We start from the raw sequence: 20,768 nt of genomic DNA on the forward strand, positions 1-20,768 counted from the left end.
AGCTGGCAACGACCGCTAATTATATCCATCTCGTCGTGCACGCTGAGTTGCATCGCCGTGATAACGTTAGCCATTTCAGTTGCGACCAAATTTTGCCGAATAGGAAGGACGGCAAAAACATCAACAAATGCCCTGCTCGTGTTCTCTGTTCCTCTTCTAAAATCAATGCTCTGTCGATATCTTTTAGAACAGACTCAATGTCAGAATCCACACATCTGAACTCTACAGCGACAGCCATTCAACACACGCGCTCTTTGGTGACGTGGTTCATTACGTTACTGTTGATTATCTGTCCATCATCGTATAAAGCCCGCCCTGACAATTTGATTGGTTCGACCAGCATTTGTCCTAGCATAGTAGCTCCTCAACGCAGAAACCCCAGACCGATCTTCCGTTTTTCAAAATCTTGTGGGCGGGGCTAAGATCGGCTGGCACCCAGGCTAGTGTAAATATGCAATTTTTTTTAAAAACGCATTTGAAAACCTTAAGTTTTTTACTACACTGTTGTTATGTACACATAGCCTAAATGTTTTGAAATGTTTGGAAAACACAACAAAGCTACAGTGTTCACACTTACTGGGGAAAGTTTCCAACCTGAAGGCCATGTACAGGATTACAAAATTAACAGCCTGTTAAAATTCTCTCCAGTGGAAACATGTGACCCTTAAACACAAACAAATTCACACTCACATATGCATTACGTCAGGTAAACCGCCGTCCTGAGGTGACTGCTGTGGTTCTGAGTAATGTAATCGGTCTCACCTCTCTGTCACTCACCGTCTCTCAACTGTCTGTCTGTCTCAATTTCAATATTGTCATGACAGAAAGTGTAGATTTGTATTGCCGTTTACAGTTTACACTTCGTATGAATAGCGTTTACAAACAGCTAATTTAAGATATGTGTTGTACAAAATCAAATCTCTTAGTATTCACTCACATGTATAACATTCTAACATAATATTGTAATAATTCTACCATAAGACTTTATATTTTATTTATAATTTACAGTTTAAGACATCAAAAGTGCAATTACTACTATCCAAATGCTTTAATTCATAACATCCATAGTTACAATCGCACACTTTCTGTTTCCATTAAGGCTAAACAACCTCTTCATTAACCATCACCTGACGTGATGTTGTCATGCGAACCGGCTCTGGTATCCCATCCCGAAACAGGAAATACAGGGAAAGTCACAAGCAACAAACTTCCAAACAATCACACACTTACATGCATAAGACTTTTTCAAAACTCTACGGTACAGTACTTTATGTAATAAATCAGGTTTATACATATGAGAGTGGTTTTTAGCACATTGCTACATGGTTGTAAGAGTTCCTGGGTTCTTTGTACTAAAAGTCAACATGTAGTCACAAAGTTTTGCTTGCCTCGGATCCCAGACTATCAAAACCTCGATATGAAACTAGATTATGATACTAAATTACTGTTTTAAGGTGTCAGCGTAATTCATACAAAGAAACCTTCATCTGTCCGAGCGAGTGAATCCTGATAGCACAATAAAGCACATGTATCTTTCTCTCTCATTATAATCTGATTGAAGTCTGATAAGGGTGTGTGATCCGAAGCATTTGCATGGCCCGTCTGCAAGCATGAACTGTAGACGACAGATTTTTTTGCATGTGCTGGTTTGGAGAGGGCTGATGGGAAATGGAGGGCAGGAAACAATCAAACCAAACCACAAGAACGGATTTAAAGGAGCGGCATGGTGCATGTGTGCAATCATGAGCAATAGGGTTCACTGAATCTGTGTGCATTTGCGCTCCCCTGGTAGGGAAGTGTATCTTCCCATGGGTCAGTGTCAGTGTTCAGTACACACAAAAACATCAAAACATGTTGTGGCTGCGATGCAAGACATAGGTGCACATGGATGAACCTATCATAGCCCATCAAATGCATGGGCTAGTTATATTTCATTATTAAATGAAAAGAAAGAATTATTGACAGTATTTTCTTAAATCACTAACACAAACAATCTCATTGGCTGTGTCTTAATCAGCTCCTTAGCTCCTGAGGTCGTGAATCAGTATATTGTGTACGCAGGTTCGGGCACTGGTAAGGACCCTAGTTTACTTCACATCAGTGGTGGCTCATGACTGCTCATCCGAGGTGCGCAAATTCAAAATATATGTGTTCGGAGCATAGACTGTAAAAAAAGATGTACGACGCCTGTTCGCTCTCTTCCATTGGTTAAAAGTGAAGCCGTCAGTGTCCCGATATGGCGCTGACATCTTGGGTCTTGAGTCTGCGCAGTAGCGATTTCGAGACCAGTCATGCGCAGTAGTGAGCAGGAAGTGAAGCCGCGAAATCAAAACCCAGCCCTCGCTCTCGTAGAATTCGCATATCACACGATATCACAGCTGTCAATCATGACGTGACACCACCGTTTTTACATCATTAAATAACTAACTAAACACAAACTTATTTTAAAAACAAACATTTGAATTTACATCAGTGTGACAAAAACTAAGGTAAATGGCAGAAACCAACTTCGGAAAAAAGATAATTGAAGTGTAATTACATTTTTTAATTGGTCTCTGCTCCCTTTGAATAACATGGGGAGGCTTGCTTTATATACTGGGACCAGTCACTGGGGGGCGATCGAGACGTTTTGGCTTCACTTTTCAGGGCTTGTGCGGCACGCTTGGTTCGGAGTGTCATGTGTGTTGCTTGTGTTTTCAAAATATGTGTTTGTTGCGTCATGTGAACCATGTGCATCACGTGTTTTGTCAAAATAAGTGCCTGCTGCACACACGTCAAAACAGTTTATGATAAAAGAAACGCTAACGTTCACAAAATATACGCAAGACACTCCCTTAACAGTAAACTCTGATTACGCATGACATTTGAATATTAAGTAGATTGTGGTGCCATCATATCTAGCAGTGTGTGTTTATATTAAACTAAAACAAATGTTGTCTTTATAAAAGTTCTGTCGCATTTTACGTTTATTGAGTTGGCTCACACGATTTTAGTTGGAGATCTTCAGAAAAGGTCACGTGATTTCCAGTAAGGTAACATAGGGACCATCGATGCGCACTGGTTTTTGCGTTGCATTGTGGGATTTTTGGGGAACGAACGTTCCAGACGCCCCTTAAATTGACTCCCTGATCAGTGCCCTGACTGCTGAACAAGGAAGTGGATTGAGACACAGCCATTATTAATATGCAACCACCGAGAAATTAAAGCAACACTAAAGAGTTTTTGCTCTTTGCTCCCCCTACAGGTTAGAAGCGTAATTGTCCATTACCAATGTCGTAAATACTGCAGCATAGCTGGCTCTGATTGGATTGTAGGTCTGCCGTAAAGCAGGTTTTTGTAGTTTTCACTCGAACTACAGGACCGCGACCCGACGGTTGGAAACTTCTTTAGTGCGGTTTTAGGGCTGCAAAGCGAATGTGGACGTGCCGTTCACCCTGTTTCGAGTGGATGAACGAGTGGGTAAAAAAACTCTTTGGTGTTGCTTTAGTTTTATTGAAATAGCCCTTTTCACAATTTTGTATTGTTGCAAAGCATTTTTTCTATAAGATGTACATTAGCGATGGAAGAAATATAAGTTAATGACAACTACAAGAACACCCTAGCAACCACCTAGCAACCATGGAAAACACTTTAGATACCAATGAGAATAAATTAGCAATGACTACATTGTGGCAAGTTTTCCAATGATAACATACATACATTTTCAAGGTAAAAGTAAGTTCAAGGCAAAGGTATGTTAAAAGTAAAAGGCATAATATTGTTAGTAACAAACAACTTTTTACAGTCAATATTATTTATAAATATTATCTAAGTTGTTACTATCTCTGCCTAAGTTATTACAGGTTATAAAACAATAAGGCTTGGAACAAAGGTTAAGTGTTTGACCTGGTAATGTATTTTAAGGACAGAACTCTTGACTTTCTTTTCTGCATTTAATGCCGTGTTACGTTTACTTCTCTTGTTTTAATCTCAAAGCCTCTTTTATGTTCAAGTCAGACCAGGTTGAACCCACGCCCCCTTTTCCAGACACACCCGGCCGGGCACAGAGACAGACTGTGTGTAAAGTTAGATCCAGACACACGTACACGCATGGGTACCATGACTACAGCCATACCATAAACATCCAGCTTCACGGTTTCGTATGTTCATCTACAGTCACCGTAAATTCGGCATTCATAACTCATGAAGTCCATTTTTGTAAACACACAACAACAAGGCGTGTGTTACAGCGTTTTTAAGCACTTCACATTCAACAGCGGTGCTTTCACAAAAGTTTATTTTGTGTAACAACATCAAAAGTTTTCCATCTCATAATTCAAAATATCCTGACATACTAATTTGATAGGCAAATATCTAATTGGTATGGTTTAGCTGAATCACATTGCTATAATAGATCGGCCTCTGTATGTGTGTATGTGTGTGTGTGTGTGTGTGTGTGTGTGTGTGTGTGTGTCAGATGCATATGCAAACGTCCTACTGTATGAGGAGTGAGGTTACATATCATACAGTGACATGTTGACTGGTATTTCACAGGTAGAGGACAAACAGGACACAGGAAACAGGATGTGATGTCATAGAGTCACACATGACCACAGGATTAACCACGTACATACAGCGTAAATAACCACAATTGTTGCATTCAATCCACTTCTACGTACGGTAATGAATTTTGCTGGAGTTTCAAAAATACCGCTGTGTCTTGATAGCAACACTCATTCTGCAAAACTCTCACGAGATTTACTTTTGCATGCAAGCATCACATGCGAGTCTCGCGAGACATTTCACAGAAAGAGGGTTCCTATCAAGACACAAGCTGAAATGACTTACACACAAACACAATGCTTACTTACCAAACAGGGCCTTGGCGCTGAGCTTGCTGTCCGACCTGGACACCCCACTGGAGAAAAAAGGAGAGGAGGATGAGAGATGATGTCTGCTCTTCATCTCTAACTTAAAAATAAATACTGCTACAAAACCACAGACACTGACTGCCCTGAGTTAATGTGAACCGAACTCAGGCTACTAAAAATGGGGCGACGATCATGCAAGACACTTCACCGGGTTTGAAAGCATATAAGAGGGCAGGTTACAGAGAGAGAAAGAGAGACAGGTTGTTTCCAGCAGGGCATGAAAAGTAAACATTCCCAAACAGTGCTGGTCTGTTAACTAAGAGTCTAATATACACACACAGAATTACACAAAATCACTAACTACTGTATGTTTGGCTACGTGTGTGAGTGTACTTGCAAAAACGCATATAATTTTGTATGTTAGCAAAGGTGCATTCATTACTGCGTTTACGTAATGGCACAAACTATAAATACAGTGAAATGAATGTTTGCCCGATGAATTATAAGTGCAATGATGCTGTTGTACATACTCATGTTCTTGCAATACTCCTGAAGTATCAAACCACACAAGTTTGTTTATTCTAAATGAACAAGAAAACCAACAAAATTTGTTAACTACAAAATTGAAACAAGAGAAAATTTTAACAAAACTATAAATCTGCTTCGAAAGGAAGGAAAAAACGCAATACAATAATTACTTTTACGTTTACAAATTTAAGGGCCAGATTTACGAACAGATTGTGCCAGCGCAAACCGTCTTCTTGCATTTAAAAACTACTGTCAGGATTTATTTAACGCAACGAAAAATTACAACTAAAAAGCCATAGACATAGTTATTTTTGCGACTGACCTTACCGCGTATGCATTTGTAGAAGTTTACCTTTTACAGCTTGATCTCACGAGAATTTGTAGGTTTTACGAGTTGGCTAATTTGTATAAATTCGTACTAAGTGAATTATTCCAAAACATAAAAAAAACAATAACGAAACCCCACCCCTAACCCTAACGTCACAGGGCAAATCGTACAAAAATGTACGAATGTAGTCGTACAAATTAACCACCTCGTGAAATACGTACGAACTGCCATGAGACAGCATTGGAGTAGAGTATTTAATCACGCAACGCGATTTACTAAGGTTTGCGCATATTCAATTACTAGTTATTGTACTAGTTATTGATACTCTAAGTAAGAGTATCAAAATAAGAAGCATACAGTTACAAACATCTCTTCATGTACTATTTTGCACATGATTTCAAATGACATCATACAAACCAATTTAGTTTTTTTCCACATTAAAGTTAAAAAATGTCATTACCGCAACGTGTCCATAACTGGATTTGGGTTCTTTGACATGGAAAATTTATAATAAAAAAAATAATAATAAAAAGCTTCAGTGCATGCTATACTATAAACATTTACAGTAAAGAAACATGTGGTATTTGGTGATCATTGGTAAATGTAGAGACAATAATAAGGAATATAAATGTGTTAAAGAAAAATTTTCTGATCCCCGCAACAATTTTCAATCATTGTTTAAGCCCTCAAGGAACTAACTTTTAAAAATTGTTGGAAGGGACATAATTGACTGTGACACTCAAGATGGCTACCAGGTAAGCAGTTCTGATTTTTTCTCTCCAGATCAAAGTGGAAATTTTGTTTGTCATAGTACCTACAAAACTTTTTAGTTCTCATTACCGAAACATGAGTTTGTAAATGCATATATTTAATGTAATATCATGTTGCGGTAATGATCATTTTTGATAATGATAATCTAAAAAATGTAAATAATTATTCTATAGGAAATATTTTTTAAATCCTCTTAAAATAATGAATGAGTGACAAGACATGTGATGCACATAGGTTCACTCGACGAGCTGACCACATATTTTGAAATTACGAACCACACTCATAAAAGGCTACATCATGTTGTGACAAACTTCGCATCGTGCGCCCTCCAAAAAAGAAGTCACCGTCCGCCAATGTTTAACGCCCCCCCCCAAAAAAAAAGTATTAAAAAAATTTGCGCTAATTTGCACTGCTATTGGTAGATTGCGTTGGATGTTATGTAAATGAGAAGTTGTGCCATTGTACATTTTTCTGGAATTGCGCTATTATGCTAATTTCCATTGTTTGGAAAATCTGGTCCTAAATCTATTAGGTGATCTATTGGGATTTCATCTGTGTATTCTTTCCTGAACCTGTGTCTAAATCACCAAGTTACACAATAACCTGCTGTCTAATCACTATATAAAACAATCAAATGCAGTTCTTGCAGACCATTGTAGTTTTTTCATACCAACACTTACTTGCTTGGTTTTGTTGGGGTTCCCAAAACATTCATTTTCTACGACATCCACCTGTGACAGAGACAGAAAGCAAACATGGCCATTAACACCAAACTCCACATCAGGAAATCAAACATATGCCACAGCAATTACAGTAAACGCAGATAGCCTATTGCTGTAAGTGTTTATTTTATCATGTTATATATCCTTTTACTATCTAACAGCACCTCGGTTGTAGTCACATCCAGTAAACCTCACTAAGTTTCTGACCTGAATTCATTCTTCACTAATGACTCGGTTCGGACCAGCATCATTACATTAACTCTTTAACTCGCCACAAATTACTATCCTAATCTCTCGCTAAACACCACACTGTTTCTTCACCCCTCCACCCTTCTCTCTTTCAAACACCTTTCTATTGTTCGTTCTCTCGGTCTATAAATAATTTATCTCTGCATGTGACTCTTGAGGCATATCAAGAACAACGAATTTATAGCCAATCGTCAATAAAGAGCCATAAATGTACCATTGAATAACTGTGATGTGAAATAGCAATGCTGATAAAGTAAGATGTTCATCTATAAGATATTTATCTTAGTTTCTCATGCATAAACACTGTACTTTTGCAATTTGTTGGTTATAACTTTAAACAACATGTTGGCATCAAAACATTGCATATAAACAGCTATCAGATCAAATACTAACATCGACCACTTTGAGACTGTACAAACGTGTATGCAATTGTTTACAAAACGTTTGAAGCATGCAATTAGTGATGAAGTTATATACAACTTTCGTATACAACTTAACGTATGTACAAATGCTAAACAGACTCAGTGAGGCAGTTGATAAATATTATGCACACAGAGTAAGAGCGGTGTGCTGAACCGCAGTGTTCTGGTTGTAAACGCTCTGCTGTCTACTGTCCCGTAAAGATGCTTAAGCAGACAACAGCCGGCTTGCAGCACAAACTGAAACAAGACCTCCAGATCCTCTGGACATTTTTCAATTAAATACAGATGCAGATAAAGTGCCTGACACCTGGAGCTGATCTCATGAAACGACAGAAGCTCAATAGAGCATCTGCTCCTTAAGGCTATAACTATAAAACAAACATGTGAATAAAACAAGATATGAAATACACAGCTGAGTTTCATTTGCATGTTATTGACATTTTAGCTGTTGTTTGGCTGCCTGGTAAACATATGGGTGGTTATACTGTTAGTGCTGGACAATGATTAATCGCGATTAATCACATACAAAACAAAATAAAAGTGATTTTGTGCATAATATATTCACTGTCAGAAAAAAAAGTGCAAAACTGTACCTTTTTTGTCGTTGCGGTGGTACCGCAAGGTACTGTTTTGTACCTTTACAGGTATATAAACATAATACAATGTTGTACCTTTTGGGGTACATTACTGTTCCTTAAGGATCTATTTTGTACCTTTAAAGGTACAGTTAACTGTTTTGTACCCCTAAAATTTATCTGGTACAAAATTGCACACAATAGGTCCTTAGAGTATAATATTGTACCCCATAAGGTACCCATAAAGGAACAAAAAGGTACCTTTTAGGGTATCACCCCAGCGACAGAAAAAGGAACAACTTTGTACCTTTTTTTCTGACAGTGTCTGTGTGTAATTATTATTTATATTTAACCACAAACACATACATATATTCATTTAAGATTTTTTAATTTATATATAATTTTTTAATTTATATATCACTTTTATTTTCTATGCGATTAATCGCATATCACTTTTATTTTCTATGCGATTAATCGCGATTAATCTTTGCCCAGCACTAGTTCAATTGCAGGTACATTTCGTCTCCAAAGTAATTTTTTGGCCTTTTTTCAAGTGGTTATATTTTTTATTATTTTAATATTCGGTACTCATTGTCATGGATTACATAATTTTACAGGATATAACAATATAATGTTTACTGTAAAAGCTGCTATCACAACAGTGGAATATGAAAGTCTGTTAAGAGTTGGAGAAATGCTATACTATAATATACTATACAATACTATACATGAATTCTAATGTTTACCAGCTATCTATGTCCAATGCACCTGCCAAACCTGCTTAAGTACCAGTGGCACACACGTACACCCGGCTATGAAATAATAAAATAATGTGTATGCTCAATCGTAATAGATTGATTGTCAATAGTACAACCATAAAATATTTAATTTGCTTTCACATTGAGATCAGCCTGAGAACTTTGTACTCATTGAATCCACCTACTTTTAAAATCCTCGAGTTAGGCGTGTCGAAGCTATTGGAGACAGGCTGTTTAACCTGAACGTCTCTCCGGTGAAGAACGAAAATAAATAATAAACTAATTTGACTGTCGTTTCCATCTTTAATCGTTGGGAATATCCTATCTCCATAATGGCGTGATACCATAGTCATGCTATTTCTGTAGCACGCAGTGTGCACAGGATGCAAATGTATTGAATGCGTGGTTGCCCAGATTACCTAATTCATTTCCACTCTGATGAATAAGATCTGCTGTGATTTGTAACTTTAACTTGATTTGAATGAACTGACAAAACAAAGAAATGTTACACAAAGTTGACAAGGTTAGATTAAACATTCAAAATAACATTTGTAGATATTGATTGGGGACATTTTGGACACTGTGGTGCCATTTTGGAGACAGCTCTCCTGATTTTGCAAAGAGGTTGATATTTTCAGGGAAACATTATGTTGACCCTGAAACAACATTTTAATCAACCAATCAGATTTTAGAAATAAGTTACAGTTTGTTTCAAGTTTAAGCTTTTTCACTGATTTAAGGGTTCGGTTAGGGTGGGTTTAGGTTTTATATTTACAAAAATATGTTGCCCTTAGGGCATTTCTCACTTGGTAAAATCACGTCAAGTTTTGGAGACATTCACAATAAATAAATAAATATTTTTTGTAATTGTGCAAAATCTACCCCCTTCTGGGGGGTTTTGATTAATGTGTGGGTGCTTATAATTACTTACAATTATTATAAAATGAATAGACATGTACGGTATTTCTTCAGATAGATTGGTAAAGCAAATGTGTGTGTGAGAAAGAGAGATGACACTCAATGACACGTACATTCACATCTACAACTCACAATCTGTCTTTTTTGTATCTCTTATCTGTGTGTTTTATTTATTGTTCTTAATTTGGCCGTTATCTGGTGTCAATGACATCTAAAGGGTTTTGTGCACTGTACCGAGAAAACAAAACTTACTCTATGAGCCTAAATATTTAAAAAGTAACATGAAACTTTAGTCCAGTCCTTCAAAAATTCAGAAGATCTGTCGCCTGTTAAAATTAAACATTTACCTGCACATCAATAAAAAACATGCCAGCAACAGTTAAAGGTTTTAGTCAAACTTCACTCGCAAATAAAAAATAGACATAAATGAGACAATCGCCATGTAGTAAAAATATAGCGAGTTATTGATGTTACTGGTTTTGATGAGTTTAACTCTTAAGGGGCTTGAGTTTAAGTATTTTATAATTATTTGTGTTTGTTATATTTTATCCTTCCTTATTAATTAATTAATTTATTATTTTCTTATTTATTTATTTTTAAAAATAAACTAAATTTTAAATTAATCTAGATTATAGCATGCAGCAGCTCCGATTATTTAATGAGAAATATTACTCTGAGGTCTTTTTCTTTAAAAATAAAAAGTATGTAGCAAAATTCTCCATTTCCTTTCTTATTCAAAACTCAAAAATCTCAATGCTAAACTCAAAACCAAATGCTGCAACCAAGATATTAAGGAGATTTGAGATTTGTTTTCTGATGGTACAAGTGCAGGACACACTGCCACGTCCATATGAATCATTAACATTTTGGGGACAATTTGGCCCATAACACTTACTACCCGCAAAAGCTATTTCCTATGTTGGTCCAAGTTATGAGATAAATGCTGTGTGTGAAGGACAGATAAGACTTCAACCCTCAACCAGTCAATAGATCTCCCAAAAACACACAGTATCTAAAAAAATCTAATCTACATTTAACAATAGATTACTTCAAATATTATAAACGTTGATTTATGTCTGTACTCAAATTGTCTAAATGAAATGCAAACGTCGATTAATTTGTTTAATCTCTTAACCTGTATGTTTGAAGAACATCAACATAGTGCTGCTTTCCAAACACAGTCGATTGTTGCTTAATAGTTGTATTTGTGTGAAACAATCTGTACCAAGACTCTTTCTTTGTCCATTATCTATCCATTCAAAAAACAGACAAAACACATATGGGTAACACAACAAAGGCACTATAACATATCACTTAAGCCGGACAATAAATGGCCCTGACCAATCAGAGCAGTCACTCGCATGGCCATTTAGAGTCATACAAACGATATGGGTTGATGGAGTACATATGCAATAACCTAAAAGCTTTTACATTATTGAAATTGTGACCCTTAAGGTAAAGAATTCATCATACCATGACAACAACACACAAACAAAAAGCTCTGAGTATAGATTTGGGGTTTCATACATGCCTATGTCTGAGTAGCTAGTATGGCAGCTAACAATGATTATTTTTGTTGATTAATCTATTGATTATTCTTTAATTGTCTAGGGATTTTTATGATTAATCTTACTTGGCAATAAATAATAAGTACAACTTCTACCATTAGTATTCCAAACTGTTATTGCAAAGTGCAAATATACATAAAAGGCAACATGTAGTTTAAAGTAGCCAACAACAAATACTCCCCAACGATGCAAAGAATACCTGAACATGTAATAAGAAAAGTCTCGCTGTAACAAAAATAGTAGGGGCTACATTGCCAGATGTGACTTTAACTGTAAAAATGCAATCTTTGGGATTTATGCATCTATGCTCAATGATGTGTCCACACGTCAAAAAAAAATCAACGTCTGTTCTCCAAATTAGGGTGCATTTACACATACATGCGTCATTGTCCGTATACGTAATGTCTAAACAAAATTTAAACGTTCGTGTGTACGATATTAACGTGACACGTCAATGCATTTCACACGTGTCAACGCATTTAGTAGTCAACATCTGTAGACAAAATAAAAAAATCAACATCTGTACACAAAATATGGGGCATTTACATGTACATGCGTTAATGTCTGTATAAGTAATGTTTAAACAAAATTTGAACGTTCTGTGTACGATATTAATGTGATGTGTCAATGCATTTTACACACGTCAACGTATTTTAGTAGTCAACATCTGTACACAAAATAGGGGGCATTAACACATACATGCGTTATTGTTTGTATACGTAACGTCTAAACATAAATTTAAACGTTTGGAGTACGCTATTAACAAGACGCGTTGATGCATTTCACACACGTAAATGTATTAGTTGTCAACGTCTGTACACAAAATAAAAAAATCATCATCTGTACACAAAATCAGGGGCATTTACACGTACATGCGTAATTGTCTTTTTACGTAATGTCTAAACTAAATTTGAACGTTCTATGTATGATATTAACATGACACGTCAATGCATTGCACACACGTCAACATATTTTAGTGGTCAACGTCTGTACAAACAAAATAAAAGGGGCATTTACACGTACATGCATTAATGTCTGTATACGTAACAACTAAACATACATTTGAACTTTCGGCGTACACTATTAACACGACGCGTCAATGCATTTTACACACGTCAACGTATTTCAGTAGTCAACATCTATACACAAAATAAAAAAATCAACATCTGTACACAAAATATGGGGCATTTACACGTACATGCGTTATTGTCTGTATACGTAACGTCTAAACATACATTTAATAGTTCTGTGTACAATATTAACGTGACGCGTCAATGCATTTCACACGTGTCAACGTATTTTAGTAGTCAACATCTGTAGACAAAATAAAAAAATCAACATCTGTACACAAAATATGGGGCATTTACATGTACATGTGTTAATGTCTGTATACGTAATGTCTAAACGTAAATTTAAACATTCTGTGTACGATATTAATGTGACGCGTCAATGCATTTTACACACGTCAACGTATTTAAGTAGTCAGCATCTGTACACAAAATAAAAAAATCTACATCTGTACAAAATATGGGGCATTTACACGTACATGCGTTATTGTCTGTATACGTAACGTCTAAACATACATTTGAACGTTCTGTGTACAATATTAACGTGACGCGTCAATGCATTTTACACATGTAAACGTATTTTAGTTGTCAACATCTGTACACAAAATAAAAAAATCCACATCTGTACGCAAAATATGGGGCATTTACATATGTTAATGGCTGTATACGTAACGTCTAAAGATAAATTTGAACATTCTGTGTACGATATTAACGTGACTTGTCAATGCATTTTACACACGTCAACGTATTTTAGTAGTCAACATCTATACACAAAATAAAAAACAACAACATCTGTACACAAAATATGGGGCATTTACGTACATGTGTTAATGTCTGTATACGTAATGTCTAAACATAAATTTAAACGTTTGGCGTACGCTATTAACATGACGCGTTGATGCATTTTACACACGTAAACGTATTTTAGTTGTCAACGTCTGTACACAAAATAAGGGGCATTTACACGTACATGCGTTATTGTCTGTATACGTAATGCCTAAACAAAATTTGAACGTTCTATGTATGATATTAACGTAATGCGTCGATGCATTTCACACACGTAAACATATTTTAGTAGTCAACGTCTGTACACAAAATAAAAAATATCAACATCTGTACACAAAACAAGGAGCATTTACAAGTACATGCGTTAATGTCTGTATACGTAATGTCTAAACGTAAATTTGAACGTTTGGCGTACGCTATTAACATGACGCGCCGATGCATTTCACATACATCAATGTATTTTAGTAGTCAATATAATCGATGTTGTCGATAAGTCGTTGAAGCCTTAATAGCTAGTGTAGAGCTGTTACTGTATATAAAATGACCTCTACAATAACTATAACTGCATATCTATAAAAGACTGACTCTGAAAGTGACTGGCTTAAAAGAGAAAACAAAGCCATAATAATTTTCTTTTGAGATGATAAATGAACATTGCTCTTTTTGAAAAATACTGGGCAATACAGTAAGCAGTATGTTTTATAAATACAATACAAAACGATTTTTACTGCAAAAATAATGCTAAACTAACTTTATTACTCTCATTTAAAAGGTGACAATGAAACAAAATGCCTTCCCTTAGAAATAACGTAATAAATTTGGATTATAGCATTTACTGGTAATGTGTCTCATGACTTGAAATACATTTCCCGCAGGTTGTGTTTTGTCAAGGTGAGTTTTAAAAGCTGGAACGGCTGCTCTCTTTAAATGAGATTTCCACATACAACCCGTTCATTGACTCACAAATGCAAGTATTTGACACACCTGAACGGATGAATGGTCTGGTATTTTGAGAGCGGTCCAAAAGAACATTTTCTCTCACAACGCCTCTATTTAAAGCTTGATCACACACCTCTGCCACTCTCTAACTCATTTTATAAGCACATTGTTGTTGGTTGTACCCGCCTTTCTTTGGTTTGGCTTCTAGGTTTGTTTGCCATCTGGACAAATAATAGTTTGACTGTGTATGTCACAGTTTGTATACTGTGTGTGTTGATTTGTAGAAACTTCCTTGTGATAACACAATAAAGTTAGCTGTTGTAAAGTTTTGTAACTTCGTATTTTCACTGCTGTTTACAGCCGAAACAAGCGTCCGAACCACGTCCATCCAGCAACACGATCCAATGCTAATCTATCACTGTCAGAATTCAGTTACCTGTTTCTGCTACAGTACATCAGCAAAGCCTGCCAGAAGAAAATGTTACTGTGCGGGAAATATTATGAAGCTTAGTTACTCTTTAAGAAACAACAAGAGAAATTAATGTGCATGGCATAGTTCAGAACCGATGAAATTGTGACCCTGCCTGTAAAAAAAATTGAAATTACGTGTTGGCTAATTTTGGATTAATTCGTACGACCACATTTGTACGATTTTGTATGATTTGCTTTCGCCCCTGTAACGTTGGGGTTAGGTGTGTGGTTGGGGGTTCATTATTTTTTTCAGATACACTGTAAAAAGTTAGATCTTCTTAAAAAATTACTTCAATTGGTAAGTTAACACTTAAAAAATTAAGTTTTGTCAAAAAAAAATTCTCACTTTAAGTGAAAATTTTAAGGTGATAAAATTGAAAAATTACTTCAACTGGTAACACCTAAAACATTTAAAGGAATATTCCACTTTCAAAAAAATCCAGATTTACTCACCTCCATGTCATCCAATATGTTTATGTCTTTCTTTGTTCAGTCAAGAAGGAATTACATTTTTTGAGGAAAAAATTCCAGGATTTTTCTCAATTTAATAGACTTTATTGGACCCCAACAGTTTACAGTTTCAATGCAGTTTAAAATTGCAGTTTCAATGCATCTTTAAAGGGCTCTAAACAATCCCAACTGAGGCATAAGGGTCTTATCTAGCGAAACGGTCGTCATTTTCGGCAATTTGTATAATTCACATATGTATCAAGTAACCTTTTCACAGTATTACGCAATACGTGAGATCGTGCTGGTCCGTCACACGGCTAGTGCAAGACGAGAAGTTGTGTTTTTTTTAAAGTGTATATATTTTATTTTTCTTTCCGTAAATGATGATCGTTTCGCTAGATAAGCGCTTATGTTTTGTTTGGGATCGTTTGGAGCTCTTTGAAGCTGCGTTGAAACTGCAATTTTAAACTGCATTGAAACTATGCACTGTTGAGGTCCAATAAAGTCTATTTAATTGAAAAAATGTCTTGGAATGTTTTCATAAAAAAACTTAATTTATTCTCTACTGAACAAAGAAAGACATAAACATCTTGGATGACATGGGGGTGAGTAAATTATCAGGACTTTTTTATGAAAGTTGATTATTCCTTTAAGATTTTTCAACTCAAAAAATGTAAGTTGACAAAACAAAAAAATAAAACTTCAGTGTTAACTTACATAGGGCTGGGCGATATATTGCATGGCACTGTCATGCACATCTCGTTAGTAAAGCCGGTTTGGTTATTAGTAGTAAATCGCTCTTATACCCGCTTTCAGGTGGAGCAGTATTTACTACAGCCGTAGTGCTATCACAACATCGCATTTATTATCGCAGGCGATTCGATATGTGATATATTGCCCATCCTAACTTATCAATTGAAGTAATTTTTTCAAATTAATCCAACTTTCACTATTTACAGTGTAATCATATGTTTTTGTGTGATTTATTTCGAACAAATTTTTATGAATTAGCACACTTGTAAAATATGCGAATTCCCATTAGATCAGGCTGGGTAGGTTTTCATAGACAGGGGCACAATTTGCTATCTTTTAAAAAGTCCATAGAGCCTGTTTCTCAGGATATGAATCTGCAATAATCAACATATCATATTTCTCTGCTATACAGACCAAAACAATTCAAAGAATCTGTAAAGGTGGCATCATCCGGATATGTTTGAGTTTGTATGTGTGCGTGTGTACATGAAGACGTGTCAACAACGAGCAAAGTCTAGAGTCCTTGAAAATCTGCATTGCACCATCCTTACACTTGAATCAACTTTGCCTCCAACCCTTTTTTATACTATAGACAGAAAGGGTAAATGGTACCAATAACAAACAAATAAAAAACAAGTTTTGCCCTAGCAGGAATCTCTCTGTTGTGTCATGGTTGGCCGGCTGAAAGCCACAGTGAAGTTTTCACTCACCATAAACAAACCAGAAGGAATTTGTGTGCAAATGTGTGCAAAAGTTTATTAACAGAATTCACGAAACTGAATGACACATCAGCCACTTTACGAATAACGAGACTTGGTTTAACCACCTATTTAAGTGATTCATTCTCATTTAACTCCTGATTCAGAATCAGTGTTGTAATAAGTTTAAAGAATGGTAATTCGTTTCTGAATAAACTGGAAATTTGAAAACGTGAAATAAAACATTCACTTCATTTAACATTCAGGTGGTGGCCAAATAAATTCAAATTCCAGCTCATAAACTAAAAGACAACATCCAGTACTAAAACATGCATGAAGTCCATCCAGACCGCATACAGAGAAACAAACAGATCTTTCACTTGCATCTCAGAAATCATATATTTTAATGACCACCTCCGTTTCTAAGCAATTGTACAACAACAAACCAGCAACATTCAACACACCATAAATAGAGACACTGCGTCTCTTTACAAGGAACATGAGCATGGCATTTCATTTACTTTCACTTAGGTGACCGAGCAAAAACAATTAGTCTCAAACGGGATTGATTCCAGGGTTGGCTTCTCAATCGTGCATTGTGCACTTCAGGAGCCACAGGTTCGCCAAATCAATTAAATCTGGGTGGATATATGTGGCAGGGATTACTGCCACCAATTAATCAACAGCCCACGGACACCTCAACCAATCAGATTTTGTCCTATACGCTGGGCCTTCGAAATACCACAGAACCTGATTTGCATCTGGTCTACCCTCTTGTAAACTGGCAAACTCTACTCCGAGCTTTAAAAGCTATAAACGACAAAGTCAACCCCACCGTGACCATTAAGCTCACCTTTATTGACTTCAGTAAATTATGTAATGCCTTTTCAAACAGATGTTCAAACTGAGATAATGTCTGTAAACCTTTGACCCGAGGGGGAAAATTGGCTTCATAATGTCAACCAAACATAACCAGCGACCGAAACCCAGAGTGGTGCTTCAAGTGATTCATTCAGTCGGTAATGATGATGGTGGCGTTCTGTGAATGATGTTTGTCTGGTATTGTGATGTGGAAACAGTGTGGAACAGAGCGGTCTTGTTTGGGATGTCAGATTGGAGGTCAAGGGATCAGATTTGTGATTGATCGAGCACTCTCAGTCTCGGAGATCATTGCTGTGATTCAAGCGTACTAGGGCGGACGTACCCGCCTGCAACTGTCCTGACTATCTTATGGCAATCTATAAACTCATCAGTGTGTTGGGATCGAACCCATGACTTTTGTGTTGCTTGCTCAATGCTCTACCAATCGAACCACATACTGTACATTATATGTGTGTGTGTGTGTCCATGCAATACAAATATATAAATGGGTAGGCATAGATTTTGGTCTGTTTTAAGTCATTGGCACAAGGAAAATGTTTGTTGCAAAACAAGAAACATACAGAGGAACCTTAAAGCCTTAAAACATTCACTGTAAAAAATGTCTGTAGAAATTACAGTATTAATGTGTATTACTGGCAACTAGCTGCCAGTAACTTACCGTAGATTTTACATTTATGTTATTTACTGGCGACATTTTGTTCAAAGTTAAATGAACATGAAACATTTTTAGACTTTATCTTCTATAGTAAGTTACTGGCAACCAGCTGCAAAATTACAGCAAATTTTTTACAGTGAATTGTTTAAAAATAATTATAATAATATTAAGCAATTGTGTTGCTATCAATAACCTACAAAATGTTTTCTGTTTTCTAGGTTATACACTGTAAAAAATGTGCAGCATTTTTGTCAAATCAACAATTATTTTAATGTACTTTAACATAAAAAATTAAGTTAAACAATTTCAACTTGTATTTATAAGTTATGTCAACTTTTTTAAGCCAAAAGTTAAAATAGTAGGTTGAATGGACTTGCAAAACCAAGTTGTTTTAACTTCGTGCTGCATGTTTTTACAGTGTACGTAGAAACAACGTTTTTGAAATACAACCTGTAATTCATTTGAAGCTATAAACTTTCTCGGTTTCAGACAGAAGGGGTCACGTATACTAGTTTTAGTAAAGTAAGTTATCTTCGAAACCATTTGAATTAAAATTTTTCGAAATCATATTATTAAAATGATATTATAAAAGTCTCCAACGCACTTGGTATTAAACAAAACTGTCAACAGAATGCGACCGGGTGCCGCGACACAACGAGCACGCGCACAGCGCAACTGCATTTATTATAACGGGAGCGATCTGCCTCGCGCGTCGATGACTGTGCTTTAACACATCTCACGTTGGTCTTTGTCAAAAAACTGAGGTAAAATAAGGATTTAAACACGTCTTACCCCTCAGCTGAGAGAAACTGGTACTGTTCTTCGTTTGCGACGACTCCTCTCGCTCTTCCTAAACTCCTGAGGTAAACTCCTCTTTAAGTCTCCATCTCAGTGCACCAATGTGACTTCTCTCCTAAAACGACGATATTTGTAGTCAGGACGAAGTGAAAAGCATCGGCTATAGGTTAAAACACGAAACAAACTCTATGTTAAAGTGTTTTGTGTGAAAATAAAGAAGACTGGAGAAGCGGTGCAACAGGTGCGCTCGAGCGGGAGTGACAGGTGAGCGGCGCGCGTAACTCAACCTGCAGAGTCAGACAAGGGCGGGGCCTGCATATGAACGCATGCACTTTTAATGCACTCTTAATACACACAAAACATATGGTATGGGGTAGTTATGCAATAGTATTGTCATGTATTAAATCTTTCCTAAAATGCCACAGGAGAACATATAAAAAAGAAAAAATGAGACACGTAAATGCATTTTAGGAGATTATGTATAAAACAAATCTTCTGAATAATACAAATTCCTAAATTAAATGAATCAACACTTAACAGCAATATAACAAAATACTTTACAATAAATCAAAGTCAACATGGACGAACAATGAACAATACTTCAACAACATGCATTAGTCTTGTATCTGTTAACATGCAAAATTAACTAATATCTCTAAGAAATGAAATAAGATAGAGAATATCTCTCTCTCCGTTTTTTTCCCTTATATTTTTACTTATATTTTGTATTTTAGTAGCGCTACTTACAGTGCATTTATGTCAAGGGTCTACAGATGAAAACTAATTTTGGCACATTTACAGCATGTTTATTAATGTGCATTGTCTCTGTTGTGTTTAACAAAATAAACTAAACTTAAAGATGTACACTAACATTAACAAACATACAAAATGGTGTAACATGTTGCTATGCATGCCAACTCACCTAATGTTTATTATTAAAACCAAACTGTAAAGTGTTACCCATAATATGTGTGTTATCTAGGGTTATATATAGGTATAGGTAACATTTGTAGGAGTATTTACTAACCAACTGCCTAGTAAGCAAATTCTTGTTACTGGTCCAATTCTGTAACCCTGTATGATCAAGGCGAGCTTTTTAAACAAAGTGAAAGAGGAGCAACAGGGTGGAACATCGGACAGGTTTGAATGTCACTGGACGTGAAGCATGACTCAGGCCTTAAAACAAACTTGTTCTTGTTTAATCCTGAATCAGGATGGGTGAGTTTTCACCTATATTAAAATGATAACACACATAAACATACAGTACGTGTGAAGAGATTCACAACATCCTGACGAACTGAAACTCGACAGAAACAAGACCTGTTTTCTAAAGCACACACACGCACAAAAATATTTAAATCCATTGGTATGCAGACTGGTTGGTGAACGTGGGACAGTGAAATATTTGACTTTGGGAACCTTGAGTTTTTGGTTTATAATTAACATGAAAGGGCAAAACTGAGATACCTGAACACTCTTACTTTCTCAGGATTTACTGAGAAAGAAGATAAAGAGAAATTTGTGGTAAATCTGTTCCTGAAATACCTCCAAATTGCACAGAAGTTACTACTTGTTATGGT

The 20,768-nt window shown here is 36.1% G+C and overlaps 1 protein-coding gene across 2 annotated transcripts in view; it reads right to left on the reverse strand.

Moving 5' to 3' along the window:
- The window catches only part of LOC141364362 (epidermal growth factor receptor kinase substrate 8-like protein 2), a 46,190-nt gene extending 26,718 nt beyond the window's left edge, over positions 1–19,472 (reverse strand). Inside the window, exons 1-4 of one of the 2 annotated variants that reach the window (XM_073868951.1) lie at positions 19,183–19,472; positions 7,158–7,208; positions 5,381–5,431; positions 4,851–4,897 (exon numbers count right to left, since the gene is read on the reverse strand). In XM_073868951.1, the coding sequence (XP_073725052.1) occupies positions 4,851–4,897; positions 5,381–5,431; positions 7,158–7,192 (133 nt within the window). In that variant the 5' untranslated portion in view covers positions 7,193–7,208; positions 19,183–19,472. The remainder of the gene's footprint in view (positions 1–4,850; positions 4,898–5,380; positions 5,432–7,157; positions 7,209–19,182) is intronic. The other variant, XM_073868952.1, reaches the window with a different exon arrangement.
- Positions 19,473–20,768: the final 1,296 nt, after the last annotated feature.

The sequence above is a fragment of the Misgurnus anguillicaudatus genome, chromosome 6 (genome assembly GCF_027580225.2).
Source record: "Misgurnus anguillicaudatus chromosome 6, ASM2758022v2, whole genome shotgun sequence".
Lineage (NCBI taxonomy): Eukaryota > Metazoa > Chordata > Actinopteri > Cypriniformes > Cobitidae > Misgurnus > Misgurnus anguillicaudatus.